This window comes from Tenebrio molitor, chromosome 9, assembly GCF_963966145.1.
Source record: "Tenebrio molitor chromosome 9, icTenMoli1.1, whole genome shotgun sequence".
Taxonomy (NCBI): Eukaryota; Metazoa; Arthropoda; class Insecta; order Coleoptera; family Tenebrionidae; genus Tenebrio; species Tenebrio molitor.
The window spans coordinates 10,323,458-10,344,364 of NC_091054.1; the positions used below are offsets into that span (position 1 = coordinate 10,323,458).

General features: G+C 38.7%; 3 protein-coding genes across 6 annotated transcripts; all 3 read left to right on the plus strand.

The window, feature by feature from the left end:
- The first annotated feature begins 2,220 nt into the window (after positions 1 to 2,220).
- Positions 2,221 to 4,370, plus strand: LOC138138024 (G protein-activated inward rectifier potassium channel 4-like). Its single transcript, XM_069057702.1, has 3 exons — positions 2,221 to 2,901; positions 2,947 to 3,992; positions 4,045 to 4,370. Exons 1-3 carry the CDS (start codon positions 2,786 to 2,788, stop codon positions 4,209 to 4,211), a joined length of 1,329 nt encoding a protein of 442 aa, XP_068913803.1. The 5' UTR covers positions 2,221 to 2,785; the 3' UTR covers positions 4,212 to 4,370.
- Positions 4,371 to 5,581: 1,211 nt separating this feature from the next.
- On the plus strand, positions 5,582 to 12,983 carry LOC138138023 (G protein-activated inward rectifier potassium channel 3-like). 4 transcript variants are annotated; one of them, XM_069057697.1, is made up of 4 exons: positions 5,582 to 5,990; positions 11,297 to 12,182; positions 12,237 to 12,396; positions 12,657 to 12,983. In XM_069057697.1, exons 1-4 carry the CDS (start codon positions 5,785 to 5,787, stop codon positions 12,815 to 12,817), a joined length of 1,413 nt encoding a protein of 470 aa, XP_068913798.1. In that variant the 5' UTR covers positions 5,582 to 5,784; the 3' UTR covers positions 12,818 to 12,983. The 4 variants fall into 4 exon arrangements, with proteins under 4 accessions (XP_068913798.1, XP_068913800.1, XP_068913799.1 ...); XM_069057699.1 differs by lacking the exon at positions 12,657 to 12,983 and adding an exon at positions 12,450 to 12,632 and having other exon boundaries at positions 5,583 to 5,990; XM_069057698.1 differs by lacking the exon at positions 5,582 to 5,990 and adding an exon at positions 7,181 to 7,739.
- A 2,779-nt stretch (positions 12,984 to 15,762) lies between these two features.
- On the plus strand, positions 15,763 to 17,629 carry LOC138138025 (ATP-sensitive inward rectifier potassium channel 11-like). Its single transcript, XM_069057703.1, has 3 exons — positions 15,763 to 16,295; positions 16,343 to 17,373; positions 17,422 to 17,629. The coding sequence occupies exons 1-3, from the start codon at positions 16,213 to 16,215 to the stop codon at positions 17,589 to 17,591; spliced, it is 1,284 nt and encodes a 427-aa protein (XP_068913804.1). The 5' UTR covers positions 15,763 to 16,212; the 3' UTR covers positions 17,592 to 17,629.
- Positions 17,630 to 20,907: the final 3,278 nt, after the last annotated feature.

Genomic DNA, 20,907 nt, shown 5'->3' on the forward strand with positions numbered 1-20,907 from the left:
TTGTTGCAAAAGAATGGGTTAGAAAGCTTCATTTTCGTACAAACGAAGTCTAAATCGGCGGTACCGCCACAGATCGGTTCTGGTGCCGTTGTACAAGTACCGTTGATGCACTCGTCGCTCTTGGAACACGTTCTGATCGCGTTCCTGATCCAAGAGTCGTCGTTGTTTTCGATACAGATGACCACGCTGGTACAATTTTCGCAGAATGGTTCTGGTCTCCTGGCTGGGTGCAGTTTCTGATGGGTCGGTTCAGATTGTGTGTGGCGTGGCCTCATCCCAGGATCTAGATTTGATCGGTCAGCAAAATCCAAAAATGAAGATTTGCCACGTCACCACCACGAACAAAAGCGGATATCTTCACTGTTTTAATTTTGATACTTATACATGAATCTTTAACTTGGTATAACAGTTGTTTTGGGATAATAGAATATGCAAAATATTTTTTCTCAGGTTTGTTTACAAAATGGTACAGCGAGAGTCGTTTGTTTTCAACGGAAAAATCTCGATCCAAGTCGATGTAGATTTGGTTGTCAAATAACAAACACTCATTGTTTGGCGAATGGCAAACATCATTTGGATTCTATTTGTTCTTTTACTTACGACAATAAAAATTAATTATGAAACAAATAAAAAATATTTTTTGTTTTTTGGGAAATTGTTGTCGAACATATTTCTGTCATTGCGCAATTCTTTATTAATCGTGTTGCTAAATGTGACTATTTTTCAACTTCAAATTGGGAAGCAGAGCAGCCACCACGTCGTCCAGATCTGCATCTCGTGGTGCGTCGAGAGCTCTCGAAACAAGTGCTCTTGAATCGCTACCAATTAACCTTGGTGTGGTGAGACACTGTTTGGTTAAAGTTTTATAATAACATTAGATAATCAAGATTGTGATAAGGTCATTGGCTCTGATTATACACCAAGGTTGCCAACTTCCCTTTTCCTCCATTCTTCCATGTCAACAGAGTAGAAATCACTACATCCGTTTAAACATCTCTCTTTATCCAGTAGTTCTTCTCTACATCAGTAAAGAAATTACTCTTCGTTGCGTGTTGATCAATTTTGCTGTTTTTTGTAAATAACTTCAAAAGAAAAAGAAATTATTAATACAATATTCTAAACGCTGTGCCAAAATCAAAAACCATTGTGGTGCAAATTTAACACACATTTTTCATGACATTTTCTATAACTTATCACCGTGACAGATAAGTCATTTGCACCACAATGGTTTTTTGATTTTGGCACAGCATTTATAAAGATTTGAAAATATAACGGGCCTTCAACTAAATTTATATTTAGAGCAACCTATGGAAATTCAATTGTTTGCAACATTTTTCCAGCGTAGAAAATGACATTTTAACGAAATAAAATTAGGTTAGAAAATATTTTTAATTTTTGTAGTGCATTCTCCCTATTCCCCTTCCACGGAATATGACAATATGAAATTGGGAGAAAGCTTACTATGTAACCTGTGTAACTCCGGAGAATAATTGGTTACCTACAAAAATTACTTTACACTGTTAACAGAATTAGAATGTCGCCTACGCCTACTCTAAATATATATTTATTTGAAGGCCCGATACCTACACAATGTCAGAAATTTCTGTTTTTATTGATTAACTGTTGGCAGTATTGCTTGAACCTTAAACTTATACTTGAAATTAAAAAACTATTCAAAACTAATAAAACCCTAATTTATTCAGTTGACCTATTAGGGCCGGTTGCACCAACGCCAGTTAAAGTTAACTGTAGGTTAAAATGCTTCGTTACTTTGGTTACCTATTGTTATAACAATGTTTTCATATATTTTAAACTGTAGTTAAATGTAACTCACGTTGGTGCAACCGGCCCTTAGTAAATTGCAAAAATGTTTTAATTTTATAAATACAACATTTGTCAAGACAAGTAAGGTTATGTTCTCCTCATAGCTAATTTCATTTTGTCTCCAACAAAACGAATTTTCTTTTTAAGTCTTTCTCTATTTGGAGTTCGTGATGAACAAATTTTAGTTTCTGTAAATTATGATCTTATCGTGACACCTCTAGGACCTGTCACTTTAATTATCTTCTGTATTCATCAGTAAAACAAGATTTTGCAAAAATTTTATTATATTTGATATTTCCTGATGACTTAACATAAATCAATACAGTATACTTAATACCAGATGAGCCATAAAGTGAAGATTTATATCATTTTGTCAGCACAAACATATCAAATTTGCTTCAAAACTAATATTACCAAACTGTTGCAAACTTGAAAGTAAATATTACCAAATTGCACCAGCAAATAATTCGTGTATTCTAATTTGACGTATCGTTCTTCAAAAATCCATCACAACTAACTTGTCAGTGCAGCCAACTCTCACACCGAAATTCCCTTACCCTTCACCATCCAGTTAATTTCATTTATGACAATATTTTATCGATTCCTGTTTCAATCTTCACTTTCGTGTTTCACAACAGTTTCTTGTGCAGTTGTGTACACTGGAAAAATCCAGTCCCGCCCAAAGACTTGTCAAAGTCAGTGTCGCCTTGCACCTGTTCTAAATAAAAATCACAAAATATACGAACGCTCGGTGCCAAATTAACACATCACCTGTTTAACCTAAACAAGATAACAAATCACGTTACTCGCTGTCTCTTATTCAGGAACATACTGTAATTTTAATTTACAATTAATTCGGCCGCCGTCCCTGATCGATTCGTACAACAATATTTTTGTTAATTTGGTTTGACTAATTCACGATGAAGAATTGAAGAAAGAGTGGCTAGTGTCGAGTTTCGAGATGATTCCGGACGGCCGCGAGAGAAAATCGCTGATTACCACCGGGCAACAGTCGCACGAGAACACTGGATTCGGCCCCGGACTCTTCAACTACCCCGGAATCCCGGAGCTTGGCAGGTAGGTTCTGTTTTGACAAGTCCGGTGCCGTAATAATCCCACCAGGAAACTTTTCCGGTTGGGAAAGCCCCGCAAGAATCGCGAACGCGCCATTTTTAAAAATGGCGACTGCAACATACACTACTCGAGGATTTCCAAGCTGGGGATCAGGTACCTGCACGATATCTTCACCTCGTTGGTGGACATCCAATGGCGCTGGACCTTGACCATCTTCGCTCTGGCGTACTTCGTCTCTTGGCTCTTCTTCGCGTTGATCTGGTGGTTGATCATGTTCACGCACGGGGACCTGGAGGACGAGCACCTCCCTCAGAACCAGGCCGAGAACAACTGGAACCCTTGCGTTCTCAACATCCACAACTTCACCTCTTGCTACCTCTTCAGTATAGAGACGCAGTACACCATCGGGTACGGGGTCAGGACCACCACCGAAGAGTGCCCCCAAGCGATCTTCATGATGTCGATGCAGGCCATCATCGGGATGACCATCGACGCGTTCTTCGTCGGAATAGTGTTCGCGAAGATGACGAGGCCCAAACTGCGCACCCAGACTTTGCTCTTCTCCAGGAACGCTGTGGTGGGGCGACTGGACGGGAACCTATGTCTCATGTTCAGAGTGGGTGACATGCGGAAGGCCCCCTTAATCGGGGCTAGCATTAGGGCGCAGCTGATCCAACCGAAACAGACCAAAGAAGGAGAAGTGATCAAGAACTACCGCACGGAACTCGACTTGTCCGTCGACGGTGGTGACAACAATGTCTTCTTCTTGTGGCCAGTTACCGTCGTCCACAAGATCGACGAAGACTCGCCCTTCTACAAGTACTCAGCTAGCGACCTCTTGCAAGAAAAATTCGAAATCGTGGTGGTACTCGAGGCTACGGTTGAAAGTACCGGACAGTCGATCCAAGCCAGGACCAGTTACGTCGCCGGTGAGATCCTCTGGGGGTACAAGTTTGAACCGGTGGTGGACCACCTGAAGCACGAACACGCCTACGACATCAACTACTCCAAATTCGACAGCGTGTACCCCGCTGACACTCCCTTGTGTTCGGCGGAGGAGTTGGACACGTTCAACAGGACGCAACAACCTCCAGGTGAGTACCGCGCAACAATACGTCCTACCAATTTGACAAATTGTGCGTTTAGAGTCGTTGAAGATGCCAGAAGCTGACCACGATTCTTTCGACGATGATGAAGAGGTGGTACGACCGCCGCCTCCAGCGGCGAGGACTAGGAGTATGCCGCAGCCTGGGCGACCCTACGACGGTTACGTCGACCGTTCGCTGCTTGAATTTACGTCAAGTTATGTGTAACAGTACCGGCAACTTATTTACTTGTTTTTAAGTTTACAATCAAGTTGTCATGTCTTACTGCATTTATGGTGTACTATAGAGGTCTGGTTCTTGATGGGTATCTGTCGGAAATCGATGTTTGTAAAGTGGATAATATTAATAAAAAATAATAAAACCGAATCTGATGCTTCATTTTGTTTCGAAATAGAGCATAGTCCTTTTTTGTCCAGCTCGCTTTTACGGAGCCGCCATCTTTTTTGTAGAGGGAGAGGAGAGGGGTGAACGAAACGAACACGTTTAGAGCGTGAACGAAAGTGGGAGGAATTTCGGCCGGCGTCACCTGTTTATTGGAAAGTTGGAACCAAACGAGACGCGTTGGCCGACCAATGAGCGGACAGAAAACCCTGGACCAAACCGAGACGCGAACGATGCCCCGGTGTCAGTGCACAAAAATAAAAGAGAAAATAAATCGAATCAAATCGTTCTTTTTACGTTTCACTTGAAGTCTTCCAATGTTGCCAACACAATTCGTGGCGGGAAAATTTAAATTTGAAATGATCCCAACTAAAATTGAAATTGTTTGAATTTATTTCTTTCGTGAAGAGTGACAGACAGATCACTTTAAAGTACTTAAATACAAATAATCACCAGCAAACAGTCTCAAGGTCACCACCCGCACCCCGCAGTTCTACTAACTGTCCCATTTTCAAATTAAAATTTTCTTTATACCCACATTTTCTCAGGAGTCTGTAGAATACACTGTACATGCAAGCTGACCCAGATAAAGTCCTACAACCTGTCCAAGGATAATTATTCCTTCGTCCCGATTTCTGAGCGCACCGCAATAAATTCGTCACACCCTCGTTTGGACATAGCGCCAACAATAAAATGTGAATAATTTACATAAATTAGTCAAACAAACACTTAAAATTTTATTGCCGGCAATAAAAATTCTATTAACCGGCAGTAAAATTAATTTGATGGACTTCTGTTTTAGCCGATTTGTAACGACGGTTCTGAAGCGGCGGCGATAAACTTCGCCCCCTGACCCGGAATGACGGAACTGTGGCCGCTTCCTTCACCAAATAAGATAATCACACATCTGCGCGTTTAACTCTAACAAACTGAAATTGCGCTTTCCGCTATTAGCCGAATTGGCTCGTCATTGGTTCGTCCTTTGGGGCGCAAAGGGCCCCAGGAGGCGCTGCCACAGATTCCCTCGTCATATATTTGATGAACAGGTGTGGACTTAGGCACCTAGGGGGAGTTTTGCAGCACAGCGCAAACACCCTCCGAGCAGAATTTCCGCGCTCTTAACCCTTCCATCTCTCCTTCCTCCGCGATTTAAACAAGATAATGAAGAAGACGCCGACCCCGCCGTATCTGCGCTCGCCATTTAGAAAGTGTGATCTGAAGCACAGGTGGCGCGTGATGTGTCGACCATGAATCTCTTAATCACGCCAAATTAACTAGACAAATAACGAGCTAGATGCCGCGATAAAAGCGAAAATTCAGCGCTAATTAACGTGACGCTATGCTGGTGGTAAATGGGTCGGTGAAAGCGACGGTGCTGCTCGAGTTCTGAAGAGTGGAGATGCCGCAGAAGCTCTTCTACAAGCCGGGGACCATCGAGGAGCTCGAGGAGGACGAGTCGAGGAAGTCGCCCAAGTTTCGCATCGGTGGCGACTCACCCCTACTGGTGAGGGACTCCAACGCCGGGATCTCCAGTCTGGCGAGGATCTCCACCTGCAACAGCTCCTTCACACACGTGCCGACCATCCTCAAGCAGGACAGCTCCAAGTAAGTGCCTAGATCTACCGAAAAGGTGGTCAAAAGTCAAAAATTAATTTTGCAACGAAATGTGTACCCCACACCTGACACTTTCTCAGCTTTTCTCTCAATATTCATATTCCATTGTCTTGTTTACAGTTGTGGTGAGACATAATATGTAAAGAGGTCGAGGTAAATGCCAACAAAACACATCTAGGTCTTGAACTGTAACAATCAACAATCAATTCTTTACTTTATCGTGTGTCAGTCTCAATGTTTTTCGAAATCGAATCAACTTAGATAGTCAACGAGCTCGCGAGATAACTCGCTGATTTACACTGTTTACCTCTTGATTTACATGTTTACGACCCACCTACAATAAATAACATTACCAAATTGTCTCTTTCGCGTAATTCACGCAAATTAATTGCGAGAAACTATAACACCACCATATTTACACCTGGAAAACATTTTTCGACGGTGTGACGACACCTTAAGGTTGAGGTCACTTCGGTGTGCGCCTCATGTGACCCAGTCATGTGCAGACTCCTGCTCCAGTTCCACCTGAATGAAGTTTTGCAAAGATAGTATCGTTATCGATGAAATTTCATTATGACACAGGTGACGCAAGGGGTACTTGACCTCCTTGCAAGTGTACGAAATAAACAAACAATTAAGCGTTTTGCGCAGTTTTGGGGTAATCGACAGCCCAAATACACAAAGCGGGTCTGGGAAAGGTGCAATTGCGTAAGGTGTATTGCTGGTTGCCTGTCCAAAACGCTCTAATCAGATTTTTTCGCCTGATTGTTCCCGACGATCGCCTATTTTGACGAAAACACGATTTACTAGGCGTATTGTAGGTTAGGTTTACGTCGATAGTTGAGAGGATGACAGCTGTCTCACGTCGGGGTGTCAAACTCGACAAACAAAAATGACACAACTTTTTGGTTATGTTTACCCTATTTACTATTCATAAATGTGCTTAATCTGTTTATCTGCACTCAAACAGGGAGTCACGGAGGATAAAACATTACAGAATTGCTAATTTGCATCAATTTCCTCGTTTGGGAGTCGCATTTTCGCGCTTGGAGGGTCATGTGACAAGGCTTGACACTTCTCGGGGGCAGCGTTATTGTTGTTTGTCGTCAATCACGGTTTCGGTAGAATTGCTCGACTTATCTTTATCAGTCGAGGTGTCGATAAAACAGTGCCAAATCTTGATTCATCTAGATAAACGAGTATACGTGGTGGCCCAAAAAAAAATAAGAAATGTGGATCGATGGGCGTGTCAGTTGGAGGACCGCGGTGCGATTGGTCGGGGGCGAAGTTTGGCGTGGAGGCGGCTGCACTAGTCGAGCACCGGGACGTGTGTGGAAGGCGAGATGTGATGATAGCAAATAATACATCACCTCCTTAACCTAAACAAGATAACAAATCACGTTACTCGTTGTCGTCTCTTACTTAGGGAGATACTCGGCTCTTAATTTACAATTAATTCGACTGCCGTCGCTAATCGATGATAGCAAATGCGTGTAAATTGCTAAAATATCGCACGAATACGATATTTGGCGTGCTGGTTAACACTTTGTCCGTTTATAATGGGATTACAAATATCTAAATAAGTCAGTTAAGTGGTAAGTGCTCTTTAACAATGGACTCGCCAAGGGACGGCAACGAGAAGAAGGCGCTCATCACCACCAGCCAGCCGTACGGCAACCCAGAGCTGACGCCGGGGATCTACTACTACCAGAAGACGCCGACGTCGCCGACGCCTAGCAGGTAGCAGTCCTTTCGATACTAGTTCCTCCGGATTTTGGGAAATTTTCGAAATTAAATCGCGCGCAAAGTGATTTTATCCAATTTGGAGGTTTTGCTCCGCAAACAGTGAGTCAAACCGTACAAACGAGCAACTCTCTTGGTTGGTCAAAAAAAATCCAATTTTTGCAAAATTCTGGCAACACCAACAAAATATTTTTTTCCTTTTTATCTATACCTATTTTCACGTCCATTCCTACTTATTGTGTTAATATTTACCGGTTTATCAGACCGAAGATTAGATTACAATGCGTCTTTTTATGTAAAAAATCAAAAGATTTTCCCGGCAGTTATCTTTCGTGATTTTTTCGTTGAAGCGGAATGTCGTGAACGTAAAGACAAGGGTGTCAAGACAATTTATAGTTTGTTTGGAGGCATCGATTTATGAGTGGCCTCTACCTGTGCTTGCACTATTTATGGGTGTAGAATGTGAGTTTTGCAAAATTTGTGTAAAAGTGATTGCTTAACCGCTCTATTTGTTGTCAAATATGTAACTAGAAATATTTTAGATGCGTTGTTTTTCACAAAGAAATATTTAAAATATGACGGTTTAAAAACATGTTCAAATATAGAAAATCTTGGCACTTTGGACTGTCATTATCGCTTTAACAACATTCGGACAAAGAGTAATTGTGTGTCAAATTTTTAGTTTATCTTAAAAAGTGCAAATCTTCCATCACAACGCAGCATGGTGTTCTGACAGATGTTACCGTGAAGGAAATTTCACTTTACACGCTACAAAAAAATTGTTTTTTTGTATTGTCGAGTTTAGTCTAGAAGTCTGCACGTTCTTGAAATTAGATTTTCCCAAAACAAATGACTTTGGATATATTGAGAAAATTGTTTATCAATACGTGCTAAAAAAAGTGAGGTTTGAGATTTTCAAAGAATTTTGATTTTGCTTTTTGGAAAAAATTAAACACGAGTTCTTCTCTAATGTTTATCATGTCAGACCATTTTCGACAAGAACATTTCGACATTTATGTAAACTACAAAAAAAAAGGAAAAGAGATTAAAATAAAAAAATAATAACATTTTCATTGAGTTATTAAGTTGCTGTATTAACTGTTCACAAAATAGCACAAATGTTACTTTCACCATAAAGCTTCACTTTTAATTTCTAACTGGAAATTACAAGATACATATCTGTATATTTCTACACTTTTTACAAAATTTTAAATTTCCGTGAAAAATTAAACAAAAGATATAAAAACATTACAGTTGCGTAAATGTTCTATTAAGCGAATTAGATAGTGAAAAATAATAATAATAAAAAAATTGCTTTTTACTTTTAAAAATTTTTATGTTGGTTAAATAATAAATATCCCTAGAGTCCTAGACAGTAACTGAAGCCAATACAATTGAAACGATATTTTAAATTTTGTGAAATTGATGCTTGTGCTTTAAGAAACTAAATTTACTATGACGGCCCAGAAAGAAAGAAATTTGATTTAAAAAATTATGTAAATGCCATAATACAGTGTGGAGAAAAATTTTAAAAGTTAACCTACCTTTTTATTTTCCCCTAAATCGAAATTCAACAGCGTTGCCACGTCTACTTTTAATGTAAATTGTGGTGTAGTGGATTTGCGCTGCGATTATTGATACTGTTAAAACTGGTAACAACTCTTTCTTTAAGGAAAAGCGCATATTCAAATATGTACTTTGATATCATTATTGATTCTTTTTAAATAAATCACATTCAATATGTCATTTTAACAATACAAATAAAAAAAAAACTAGTAATAAATCAACAGAATTGAAAACGCAACCCTCACTACAATTCCAAAGTTAACGTAGTTATTTTAAATATCACGTTGTTCTAAAATGAAATTATGAATCCATGATGGCTTTGCTTCCAATAATTTTATTTGTCACAACTGACATTTACGAAAAAGTTAAAATACGAGGATTAAAATGTATTCGAGCGATGAGAGAACAGAGATAATCCTGATTCATGGTGAATGTAATAAAAATGCTCCTGCCGTTACGCGTTTATGCAGACAATAAACATTTTCCTAAAAACTCTTCGTTTTTTTACAATTTCATTTAACCAAAACGAATGACGTTTATCTCAAAATGTACCAAACTGCACAGCTAACTATGTTTTGTTTTTTTTTTAAATAAAAAAAAACTTTGCAAATGTATTGTGGGTTGCATTTTCAATTCCGTCGGGCTCATTATCACTCGTGAAATACCCTGTAGATACCTAATGTAAAAACTCTGCAAGACTCACTAAGATCTCATTCGTTTTACAAAATTTAGTTACAATAAACTCAAAATATATATACAAATAAATCTCAAAAATTGAAAATTGTTTGATTAAATTTAGTAAATTATGTAAAAATTCGTTCATATTTCTCTTCATTTTGTTACGAATATCTATTGACAATTATTATAAATTAGAATTCTTACCGACCATCTTATAAACTCGAGACTAGCTATCGAGAAGTTTGACAACGTCGCGCTCACAGTCTAGACTCGCAAAAATCTATCATTTTGTTCTGTTGTTGGATTCATTTCTTGTTTTTACCACGTCACTATTTTTAATTTTGCAAATGTTTCATTCTGCCAAAACTTTTCACTTTTTGCATTCATTTCCCCAAACTCTACGGTTTGACCTTGTCAACAACTCGCAGTCGCGCAACGTTGCCACATCTATTTTATGTAAATGTCAGCTCTAGTCAAATCATTTATAAAAACACAAATTTTTAAGTTTTCATAGGTTAAACATTTATAAACTCAACAACGAATCATGCTATAGTGTGAGTAAATAAAAATAAGTATTTTGTACGATTCCTGTAATGTTTTTTTTTGTAATTAAATGTATTTTGATTCTGCCGCTGCTAAAATATGTCAAATTGCATAAAATGTTGTCTAAAACATGTCAATTTGCATGAAAAACAGGAAAAGGCTTAAAAATTGTCCAATAAATGTCGTCTAATTACATTTTAGTAGTTTCGGTGTCTGAGATAACTTTAAGTACTCCTTAACGTCTAGATAAATGTAATTCCTGTTGAATAATTGTCACAGTGGCAGCAATAATTTTTTTAGTCCATTTCGTCCCAAGAATAAAAAATTACGAAACTGGAGCACATATTGACATTTAGTTTTTGGAACGAAACGTAAAAATGTCAAAGCGAGCGTTAAAAACCCACAAAATAAATACATATTCTGAAGTTGACTGAGCAAATAAAAAAAAAATTAAAACAGGTTTGACTGTGCTCAAAATAATTGTGTAAAGGTCTTCTATTTCGGTCGCCTTTTTTTAGATTTGGTCAACAAACGTCACTCGAGATCCAATAATCACCAACAATAAAATTGACAAATTTTAGATTAATTGACACCTCCAATCTGGTGTGTCAATTTTATCGTCCATTGTCACAACAATACGTGACGTCACTTATTTTTTATCACAACACCTCGATAATCAATCAAATCACAAATTATTCAAATTAACATTAGAATTAACACTTCCACTGTAGCAAACAGCTGACGTTGTGTCAACCTCCACGTTTCAGGAAGTCCTTCCGCCCCGGTGCCGTCCGGAAGATCCGCCGAAGAGCAGTTTTCAAAAATGGCGACTGCAACATCCTCCAATCGCGAATCTCCAAGCGCGGGATTCGCTATTTGCAGGACATGTTCACCACTCTGGTCGACATCCAGTGGAGGTGGACCCTCATCATCTTCGCCTTGGCGTTCTTCGTTTCGTGGCTGGCTTTCGCGCTGATCTGGTGGCTGATCATGTTCACTCACGGGGACCTGGAGGACCAGCACCTCCCGCAGAACCAGGCGGAGAACAACTGGACCCCGTGCGTCCTCAACATCCACAGCTTCACCTCGTGCTACCTCTTCAGCATAGAGACGCAACACACCATCGGGTACGGCGTGCGGACCACCACCGAGGAGTGTCCCGAGGCGATCTTCATCATGTCGATGCAGAGCATCATCGGGATGATGATCCAGGCCTTCATGGTCGGGATCGTGTTTGCTAAAATGACAAGACCCAAGCTGCGGACCCAGACGCTGTTGTTCTCGAGGAACGCGGTGATCTGTCAGCGCGAGGGACATCTTTCTCTCATGTTCAGGGTAGGGGATATGAGGAAGAGTCACATCATAGGGGCGAGCATCAGGGCGCAGCTGATCCGCTCGAGGAAGACCAAGGAAGGGGAGGTCTTGAGCAACTTCCAGACGGAGCTGAACGTGTCTGCTGACGGCTGCGACAACAATCTGTTCTTCATCTGGCCCATGACGATTTGTCACAAAATCGACGAGGAGTCCCCTCTTTATCATCTCTCGGCGAGCGACATGCTCCAAGACAAGTTCGAAGTGGTGGTGATCCTCGAGGGTACCGTTGAGAGCACCGGACAGACGACCCAAGCCAGGTCCAGCTACCTAGCCAGCGAGGTCAGTACTCCCCGTCTAAACCGACAACAGAAAACAATCTGGTGGTACTTTCAGGTACTCTGGGGGCACCGATTCGAAGCCGTCGTCTGCTACAACAAAGACCGCCAAGGCTACGAAGTCAACTACTCGAAATTCGACAACACCTACCCCGTCGACACCCCCTTGTGCTCAGGAGCCGAACTAGCCGAATTCTACAAACTACAAGATGTACCTGGTGAGTACCACTCCCTCCTAGGTACTTCGCACCTGACTAACTCGACGTTCCAGATTCTCGAGAGATAGCGATCCCATCACCATGATAGAAAGCGTCCCGGTGTAGCTTTTGTGTCGACTTTTACTAATAAGATGATCGTTGTGTAGTTAGTGTTGTGTGTTATGCAATGACTTGTGATATTCCATTGTAGTACTTTTTACAGACCAAAAATAAATATGTATGGCGTTACGTGAGAATGCGATTCAAATTTGTGTTTGTAGAGCCAATCAAAATGCCGGAAAGGCGGTTGGAGGACGGCGTCTTGAGGCCGCCTCCCCCTATTATGCGGGACAGGAATCACAACCACCAGCAGAGGTCGCATTATGGGTACGATGGGTACGACGAAGATGCGATGGGAGAAGTGAATTCGAGTTACGTCTAGTTGGAGGCGATTTGTTGTTAACTTGTTGCCACAAGTTCTACCAAGTCGCCATGTTTTCCCTCCCTATTCTGATTTTTCCTAGTTTGTGGAAAAGGACACTAACTCTGGACGTGATAAACTGTAGAAGCGTCTGGACTACCAACAATAAAGAAATTATTCCATAGTAGTTTTACGTTGTTTGTGAAGTCGCATTTCTTGACAATATGGCGCCACTATTGTTAGTACAAGTTGCTGTCGCCAGATCGTTCACTTCATCATCTTGAGGCAGATGATATTTATTGATTATTCATGCTAGCATTATGGATTCTGCTCATGTCACAAGCTCTAATACATCACGTGACTCGCTTGAGAATTATTGTTAACATCCATTAAAAAGTATTAAAGATGTCTTTGTACTCGAGGTGAAAACACAATTAGCAGATATGTCTAAGTTGGCTGCGCTCTGTTAGAATCTATGGCGGTTCAAAATTATGAATTATTTTTTGAGTCATTTTATTGTATTTCGACGAATTAAAGACATTTCAAGAGTTTTGCTAAAGTTTGTAAACATAACCTACAAATATCTACGATTTTACTGATTTACAAAATATAAATAAAAAATTTCGATTTAAAACGATGTAATAATAGTAATGCTTTAATTAATAGAAATAAAAACACCAAATTCTGGGACATTGGAAAATAATAGTTATTTATTTAACCAGTTCGTGTGTAAATTGGGCTTTTTTTGGTATGAGCGGGCCAGATTAAAACTGAAACGAGCGTTTTAAAGGCCCACGAGTGTCAAAAAATGTCCAATTTACACAAGAACGAGTTGAATACCTACAACGTTTTTTTGTTCGACGACCCCCTTAAAGGCTCCAAATCGCTTAAAATCTTTAAAATTAACTTGACGTTTCGTTCATATAGGAGAAAATTCTCAAATTCTGACAGTGTCGAACAAAAAAAAAGATTTTTGAAAATCTTTGGTAATTTATATCTATGGTAGTTCAGCGACACTTTGCTATCTGTCATTTTTGTTTGGGAGTGAGGTTCAAACAATATTTGGATCTAAGTTTTTTTATTGCTGTTTAAAAATAAGAAACTTAAAAAATTAAATCTAAAAAAAAATATGTTATCCCATGGTTGCTCATCTATGCAACATTATGTCTATAAGATGTCAGTGACAAACCGCTGTCACTTTCTTCCAGAAGTAAGGTGTGGTTTTTTAAATAGCTCAGATCAGTTCTTTGAAATAATTAAGAACTGTAAGACTAGAGCTACGAGTTTATCCTACATTTTAATAAATATTTAGGAATAACTTTAAACTTCAGCACGCTTATGCTTGAATCCCACGATGGGAACGTCCTCAGATCAGGCGAGGGAATTATCCCGAATTATCCGATCCCATATTTTTTCTAACGTTTCAAAAATTCCGCATTCTCGATAACTTGTGATGTTTGCCATATGTAAATTTATGCGATGAGTCAATCACAGGGGATAATTTTTGTGATCAAATGTTCCATGGAAAAAATCGTGGTGAAAAAATTAAATAATTGACATCTGTCAAAAGTGAAAAATAATTGCTTTATAAAATCACATGAATTCTGAATTCCCTTGCTAAATACCAGCTGAACACGTCTCCCCTATTTTTTAGACGAAGGGATTGCTCTCTCGACTTCCAGAATGTGGAATTGTTTGTTTCAGGAGAAAAGTAGCGACCTTCATTCGATGAAAAAAGCTCGCTGAGTTGTGAAAATTCTTAGATTGAAACATATTACAGTTGGTTGCAAAAAAAATGGGAACTGTCAGAATCCAATTGACACATTTTTACAATTTTTCCATAGTGTGAAACCTTCTTACGAGAGATAGGTTAGAATTAACGTCAAAATTCAATGACATTTGAAAAAAATATTTGCTAAGTATTGTCAAGTAGACAATTAATTGACAAATGGACAAAACAAAATTTACATTAGGAAAATTTTCGTTTCCCGTTTTTTTTTTGCAACCAACTGTACGCTTGCTGTCAACAGAGAGTTCCACTACGTTAAGTTTAACAACGTGAAGTTTATTTTTTCAGTTTCAATTTTTAAACTGAACCTTGAAGGTTTTTCCTGAATCATCTGATTACTTCCTCAAGATATTCTATATTTCCCAGTGAATTTTTCCTTCCTTGCTGGTCTAGATTCTTCTAGAACCTCTTCAACATCTTGTAGCTTTATTTTGACCACATACTTCGTCATAGTTATAAATCACTGACCAAGTTCTTCTACAGAAGCCATCTGTAGATGCTTTTTAGTAGCACGTTAGACACTGATCGAATTCTAGGTGCTAGATACAGCTCTTTGTCGCTTTGTCTAAATATTGATTCTTGGGAAACTCTACTTCTAATAGACATAGAAGTAGAAAAGCTTGACCTGACTTGAGTTTTATTGAAGCAGAAAAACACGAAAAGCATCACCAAGATGTAGTCTGAGTGGCTCTCTTTCTTTAAAATCTAGACCAAAAGACTTTAAACGATTATAGAAGAGTAAGAAAGATAATTAAAGCTAGCATCTCATGGTTTGTATAGTTTCTATGTAATAGTGATCTGGAAGGCCTGGAATTTGTTCCAGTAAGGATTTGAGACTTTTTTTATTCAGAAGAATAAAATTTTCTAAATTATTTAGAAGAAATTGCAAACTTCTAAATGCGAGCTGAATGATCTAGTAGCTTAGAAAAAATCTTGGCTGAACAAAACAAGTTTCTACTAAGCTGGACAATCTCCACAAAGCTCAAGACAACTTTATCATGTATAATAAACCTAATTCGACCCAATGAAGTTATCTGGATAACTTAATTGCTCCTTTGGATTACAACAACTAATCCTGAAAGCCCCTTGTTTGTAAATCATAGCTTCCTCAGAAGCCTGATTTCTACAACGGTGATATAAAGGCTGATTTTTAACACCGCCCAACTGCTGAAAGAAGAAGAAGATGTTCAAATCTTTGTCACTTCTCTTAAATTTTGATGCTTTCTTAAACAATTGTTTAACACGTGAAAAAATATTTGTTTGTAGACTGACAGATACTTAATCACTACAAATTGAACAACCTTGTTTTCTGAGATTTTAATTCAAGATTAGCACGAGGATAATCAAAACTGTAAATCTAACAAATATCATTAACTAAGTTCGTGGCTTATCGCACTCACTTATCTGCAATTAATCTTCAAGTAAAAATAATTCATGGAAGATGTTGCAGTGATTTCTGTTGCAAATCTGGACACAATTAATTGATGCGTCTATTTTCTAAACTCGAGATTAAAGCATGAGAGGTTCGCTGACTCTCTCTGAGTATGTAAATAAGTCCAGCTCATTATCTAAATGATAAGTCGACTGTTTGCATAATAAAGGTGCAAAGTCTTTGTTACAATTTAGTATGGAGGAAAAAACCGAACTTAGACAACACCTGTTGAAGAACCACTCGTTTTGCCAGAGCTATGACCCCAAAGGATTCCAAAGGTGAGAGCAATCAACTCCTTTCACCGTCAACTCCTCCGAACTTTTAGAGTACCGTCACATTTCCGCAAGCCCCGCCACCGAATAGTTCTCAAGAACGGCAACTGCAACATCCACCGCCCCACCTCGCGCCGCCAACGCCTCACCTTCCTCCAGTTCACCAAACTGGTCGACTCGTCTTGGACCTTCACCATCTTCATCTTCCTCAACACTTTGCTGCTGTCGTGGCTCCTCTTCGCGGTGATTTGGTGGTTGATCTGCTACACCCATGGGGACTTCGAGCCGGACCATCTCCCACCGGTCCAGAAGCAGAACGGTTTTGTCCCGTGCGTCTACGACATCCACGGCTTCGCGTCCTGTTTGCTCTTCAGCATCGAGACGCAACACACGGTGGGCTACGGAATCAAAGCCACCACGGATGAGTGTCCGGAGGCCATCTTCGTCAACGCCCTCCAGTGCATCATCGGCTTCACCATGCAGGGAATCATGGCGGTCATCATCTTTTCCAAAATGACTCTACCCAGACTCAGGTCTCAGACTCTTCTCTTCTCGAAGAAAGCTGTGATCTATCCTAGGAACAACAAGTTGTGCTTCGCGTTCAGGATGGGGGACATGAGGAAGAATCACATCATAGATGCCAAAGTCAGAGCGTTCTACGTGAGGTCGACGCGCACCGTGGAGGGACGAGTACTGGACCACCACCAGGTGGAGCTGCCGTTGAAGGTAGACGGTTGCAAGACTGGACTCTTCTTCAACTGGCCGTTGGTAGTTTGGCACAAGATCGACCGCAACTCGCCTTTGTACTATTTGGTACCGAGCGACTTGCAACAGGACCGATTCGAGATCGTGGTACTGCTAGAAGGTACCAGTCAGAGCACCGGTCAGATGACCCAAGCCAAGACCAGCTACTTGCCGAGGGAAGTTTTGTGGGGGCACAAGTTCCAGAGCTTGCTCAATTTCAACTATGACAGGAGAGAGTTTGAAGCAGATTTTTCCAAATTCGACGAGGTACTCCCGATCAGTACTCCTCTCTGCTCGGCGGCTTACATCGACGAGTACACCCAAATGCAAGTCAAGTCAGGTAAGAGTGATCGAGTGTCTGCAAAACGAGAAGATTTTGTTTCTTTAGTTTCTAGTTCGAGGTCTTCTACTCTTCATCTCGATTTTACTCCGAGGCACAGTTTGGGGGAGATTAACGTGGCCAAGCTGAAAGAAAACATCATAAATATTTGTCATTCCAGTGGGAATGAGAGTGACAGTGATATTGAGAAAACTAGAGCATGGTTGAATCTCAAATGAGAGTTGTATCAACTCGTAATAAATATTTTCAATCGAGAGTTGTTTTTTTTGCAACAGTACCACCTTGAAGTTTTGCGTAAATATTTTGAACGGAGAGTACCCTCAACGTGTTGCAGTAAAGGACAACTTGAGTAAACAAATTCAACAGAGAAAGGTCAAAATTTTCCAAAATTTGAGTGGTACCGGAAACTTGTTTTTTTGATAGAACGGTTGAAGTGTTTATGACTCCCTACTCCAAAACTAAAACACCAAGTTCCGCTCGTTGAAAGCGCCTAATTGGCTGTCTCGACTGTGGTTTGAATGACGGACGAGTCAAAGATCAAACAATTAGAGAAAAACATTTTTGAGATTAGCTCTTTATCAAATTACAATGCAATGAGACACTTGATTCGTGGGTACTATCGAGTCTGAAATCTGCAAAGTCAATTAGAATTGCTGATAAAGAAAATAAGGTGTCTGATGTCAGACGTGCAATTGGAATGTGCGTGAAAATGTTGAAAAAAATGCTTTTGACGGTTTGGGATTGTGCTAGATACACGAGGCACAGTTTTATCTGATTGACAAAAAAAAAAAACTAAAAAGGTACAGTCATGTTCAGATAAATCTGGACAACTGTTGTAACGTAACTCTCAAATTCACTTGTTCATATAAATCTGGGACAACTTATTTTTTGGGTTTTAAAATGTGAGTTCAAGCAGTTATTTAATTTGCATTTTATTAAAAAAAATATTTTGGCTAAAATTAACAATACAGTGGTTGTTATTTTATTATTATTAGGCATTTTGCGGTAAAATTGCTTTGAAAAGGATAATCACTTGTCAACTTTGACAAATAAATGAAATCTGCTGTTTGTTCTGGCAGCAAAAAATCCATGGAAATTTTGTTCAATGTTCAGCGCACATTACCCTCGAAAAATAAAATTGTCACATGACTGTACTTATTTGACTTGGTCTGAGTATCTAAATATTAAAACACCACAATGTGAAGAATATTGTAAAGGTGTGTCTATGGTACAACAGTGGCACTTTACTGATGTCATTGTAGCTGTCATTTTTTCAGAAGTGAGATTAGGTTGGTGTTATTTTTTGCTACTGCTGTGCTTCAGTTATCTCTACGCTTGTATTGTAGCGTCTAGATACTTTCGATTAATCAACGCAGTTAGAGAGCAAGTAAGGAAGTCATGAGGAGGAAATGAAGAAAGTAAATGAAGGGACAAAAAGGAGTTTTCTTAGCAACTTCTAACAGTTGAAGAACTGAGAGAAGATCTAAAGCTTAGAGACTAAAGGAAATAGGAGAGAAATACAGGAAGATTAATAATTGTTATTGTTGGGTCCCCCAAAGTTAAATTAAAAATTGAAAATTACAAACGTTTTTGGAAATAATTTTGAACTTATATTTATGGTGGATCAGAGCGATAGCTGTCATTACATTACACTTGTCATATTCTTATAGAAGTGAGGTTAGTTTAGTGTGTTGCTATCTTTATGATCTCTACAAAACATTATTTTCTCTGAAATTTAAATTTAGCGGGTGGCTGCTAATGTGTGTTCAAAAGAAGACAATGAGAATAGCAATGAAAGAACAAGAAATTGTGTTAAGGACGATTTGGCAATGCAGGTTTAATAATTTTATAACCTCATTTGAAGATTGATTATTCTAAATGATTGTAGTTGAAGCAGGCCATGGCCATGTTATGAAATTTTTGCCGCTTTTATGTGAACTGTCAATTTTTGTCGCTGTCATTGTCATTTTTTAGGTGATGAGAATTTTATTTATTTTTTTAAAATTAACGATTTAATCCAAAAATGTTGCGTTTTGCAACGAATTATAAAAATATTGAGTTGTTTTGCACCCAATTTAACTCCTGTGTGTGAACGGTGTGTAATCACTTATTCACATCACTTGGATGTTTTTTATACGGAGCGGCAATCATAAATTTTACATTCAGTTTTTACGCCTACTTGGACTACAATCATTTAGAATAACCCTGTATAAGAGAAGAGTAAAGAAGCGAAACTTGGGAGAAATTCAAATTCTTAAAACATTTTTAGGGTTGTTAATCTATTATTATGTTGGAATGTCTATGACACACTAATAAACTAATGAGTGCAATTTTTTTTTCCAGAAGTGAGGTTAGTTGTTATTTTTGTTAGCACTCTGCTTGTTCTTTTTTTTTTCAAAATGTTTCATCGTGCGTGTATATGTGTATTGATTGATTAGTACAATTTAGCAGAGAATTGAGAGAATATATTGAGGAAGCTTCTTATAGGGTGAGTTTAATAATACAGGGTGACTTTGAAAGTTGTACAGTATTTTAACCAGTGGTAGAACTCTACAATAGGTAACAATTGGGCCAATAAGACCTTATACAAATGTTGATATTTTTCAAGAAAAGGGCTAAAAGTTTTTCAAAAAATGTTTGGGAGCCACTGAATTTTATGAAAAATGTGGAAGAAGAAATGAGAATGATTTCCTAAAACACTTCCTAAAAACCAACAATGCGACTTATCTAGTTGTTATTCTCTAGTTTGAATTTGTATTTTTACACATTTACGATGTTTACAATCCTTAAGATTTCTTTTTATTTTTGTATTGCATTGTTTTTTACTGTCACGTTTTGTGTTTTTGTTCGACTTTTCTGAATGTCTTATTTCTTTAGACACTTAAGTCTACAAGAAGACAAGAACAGAATCATTTGGTCTATTCGCCAAAAATAATAGTAATAATAACCCGTGCCACGGCAATTGTATCTCGCGTTCAAATGAAATCCTGGGTTGGGAAGGCGTTAGAAACCGTCAATTGTTTTCGTAGAGGGATAGTTTTGCTTTTTTAAAAGGTAAATTCATTGGAGCATGTTGAGAGCTAACCTAAAATTTAGAGCCAAAAAATCTTTCTTTTTTTTTTTTCTTTGCAATGTTTTACATTAAAAATAAAATAACTTAACGATTCCTAATCTCGAAGCAAATATCTAAGGGCACCCTTTGCTAAAAACGAACATGTTCAATTATGTATGTCCCGATTAAACATAAACAAATGTCATTCGTGTCAAACGGTGGGAAATTCAAACTTTACACTGTTCTAAAGGGTTTAATTTTTCCAACGCCTACTCAGCTCAGGATTTCATTTGAACGCGCGATACGTACATGAGTAGTTTGTCTAAATTGTTATTGTTCTTTAAGAGTATTTTATCTGGGCATCAGTTTTTTAGCAAAGCTACTCAGATAAGTAACAATTTTGTCCGAAAACAATGAAATTAGAATTACTCGAGTACTTACTAAACACGATATGACGTAAATAATCATAGTAATAAAAAAGA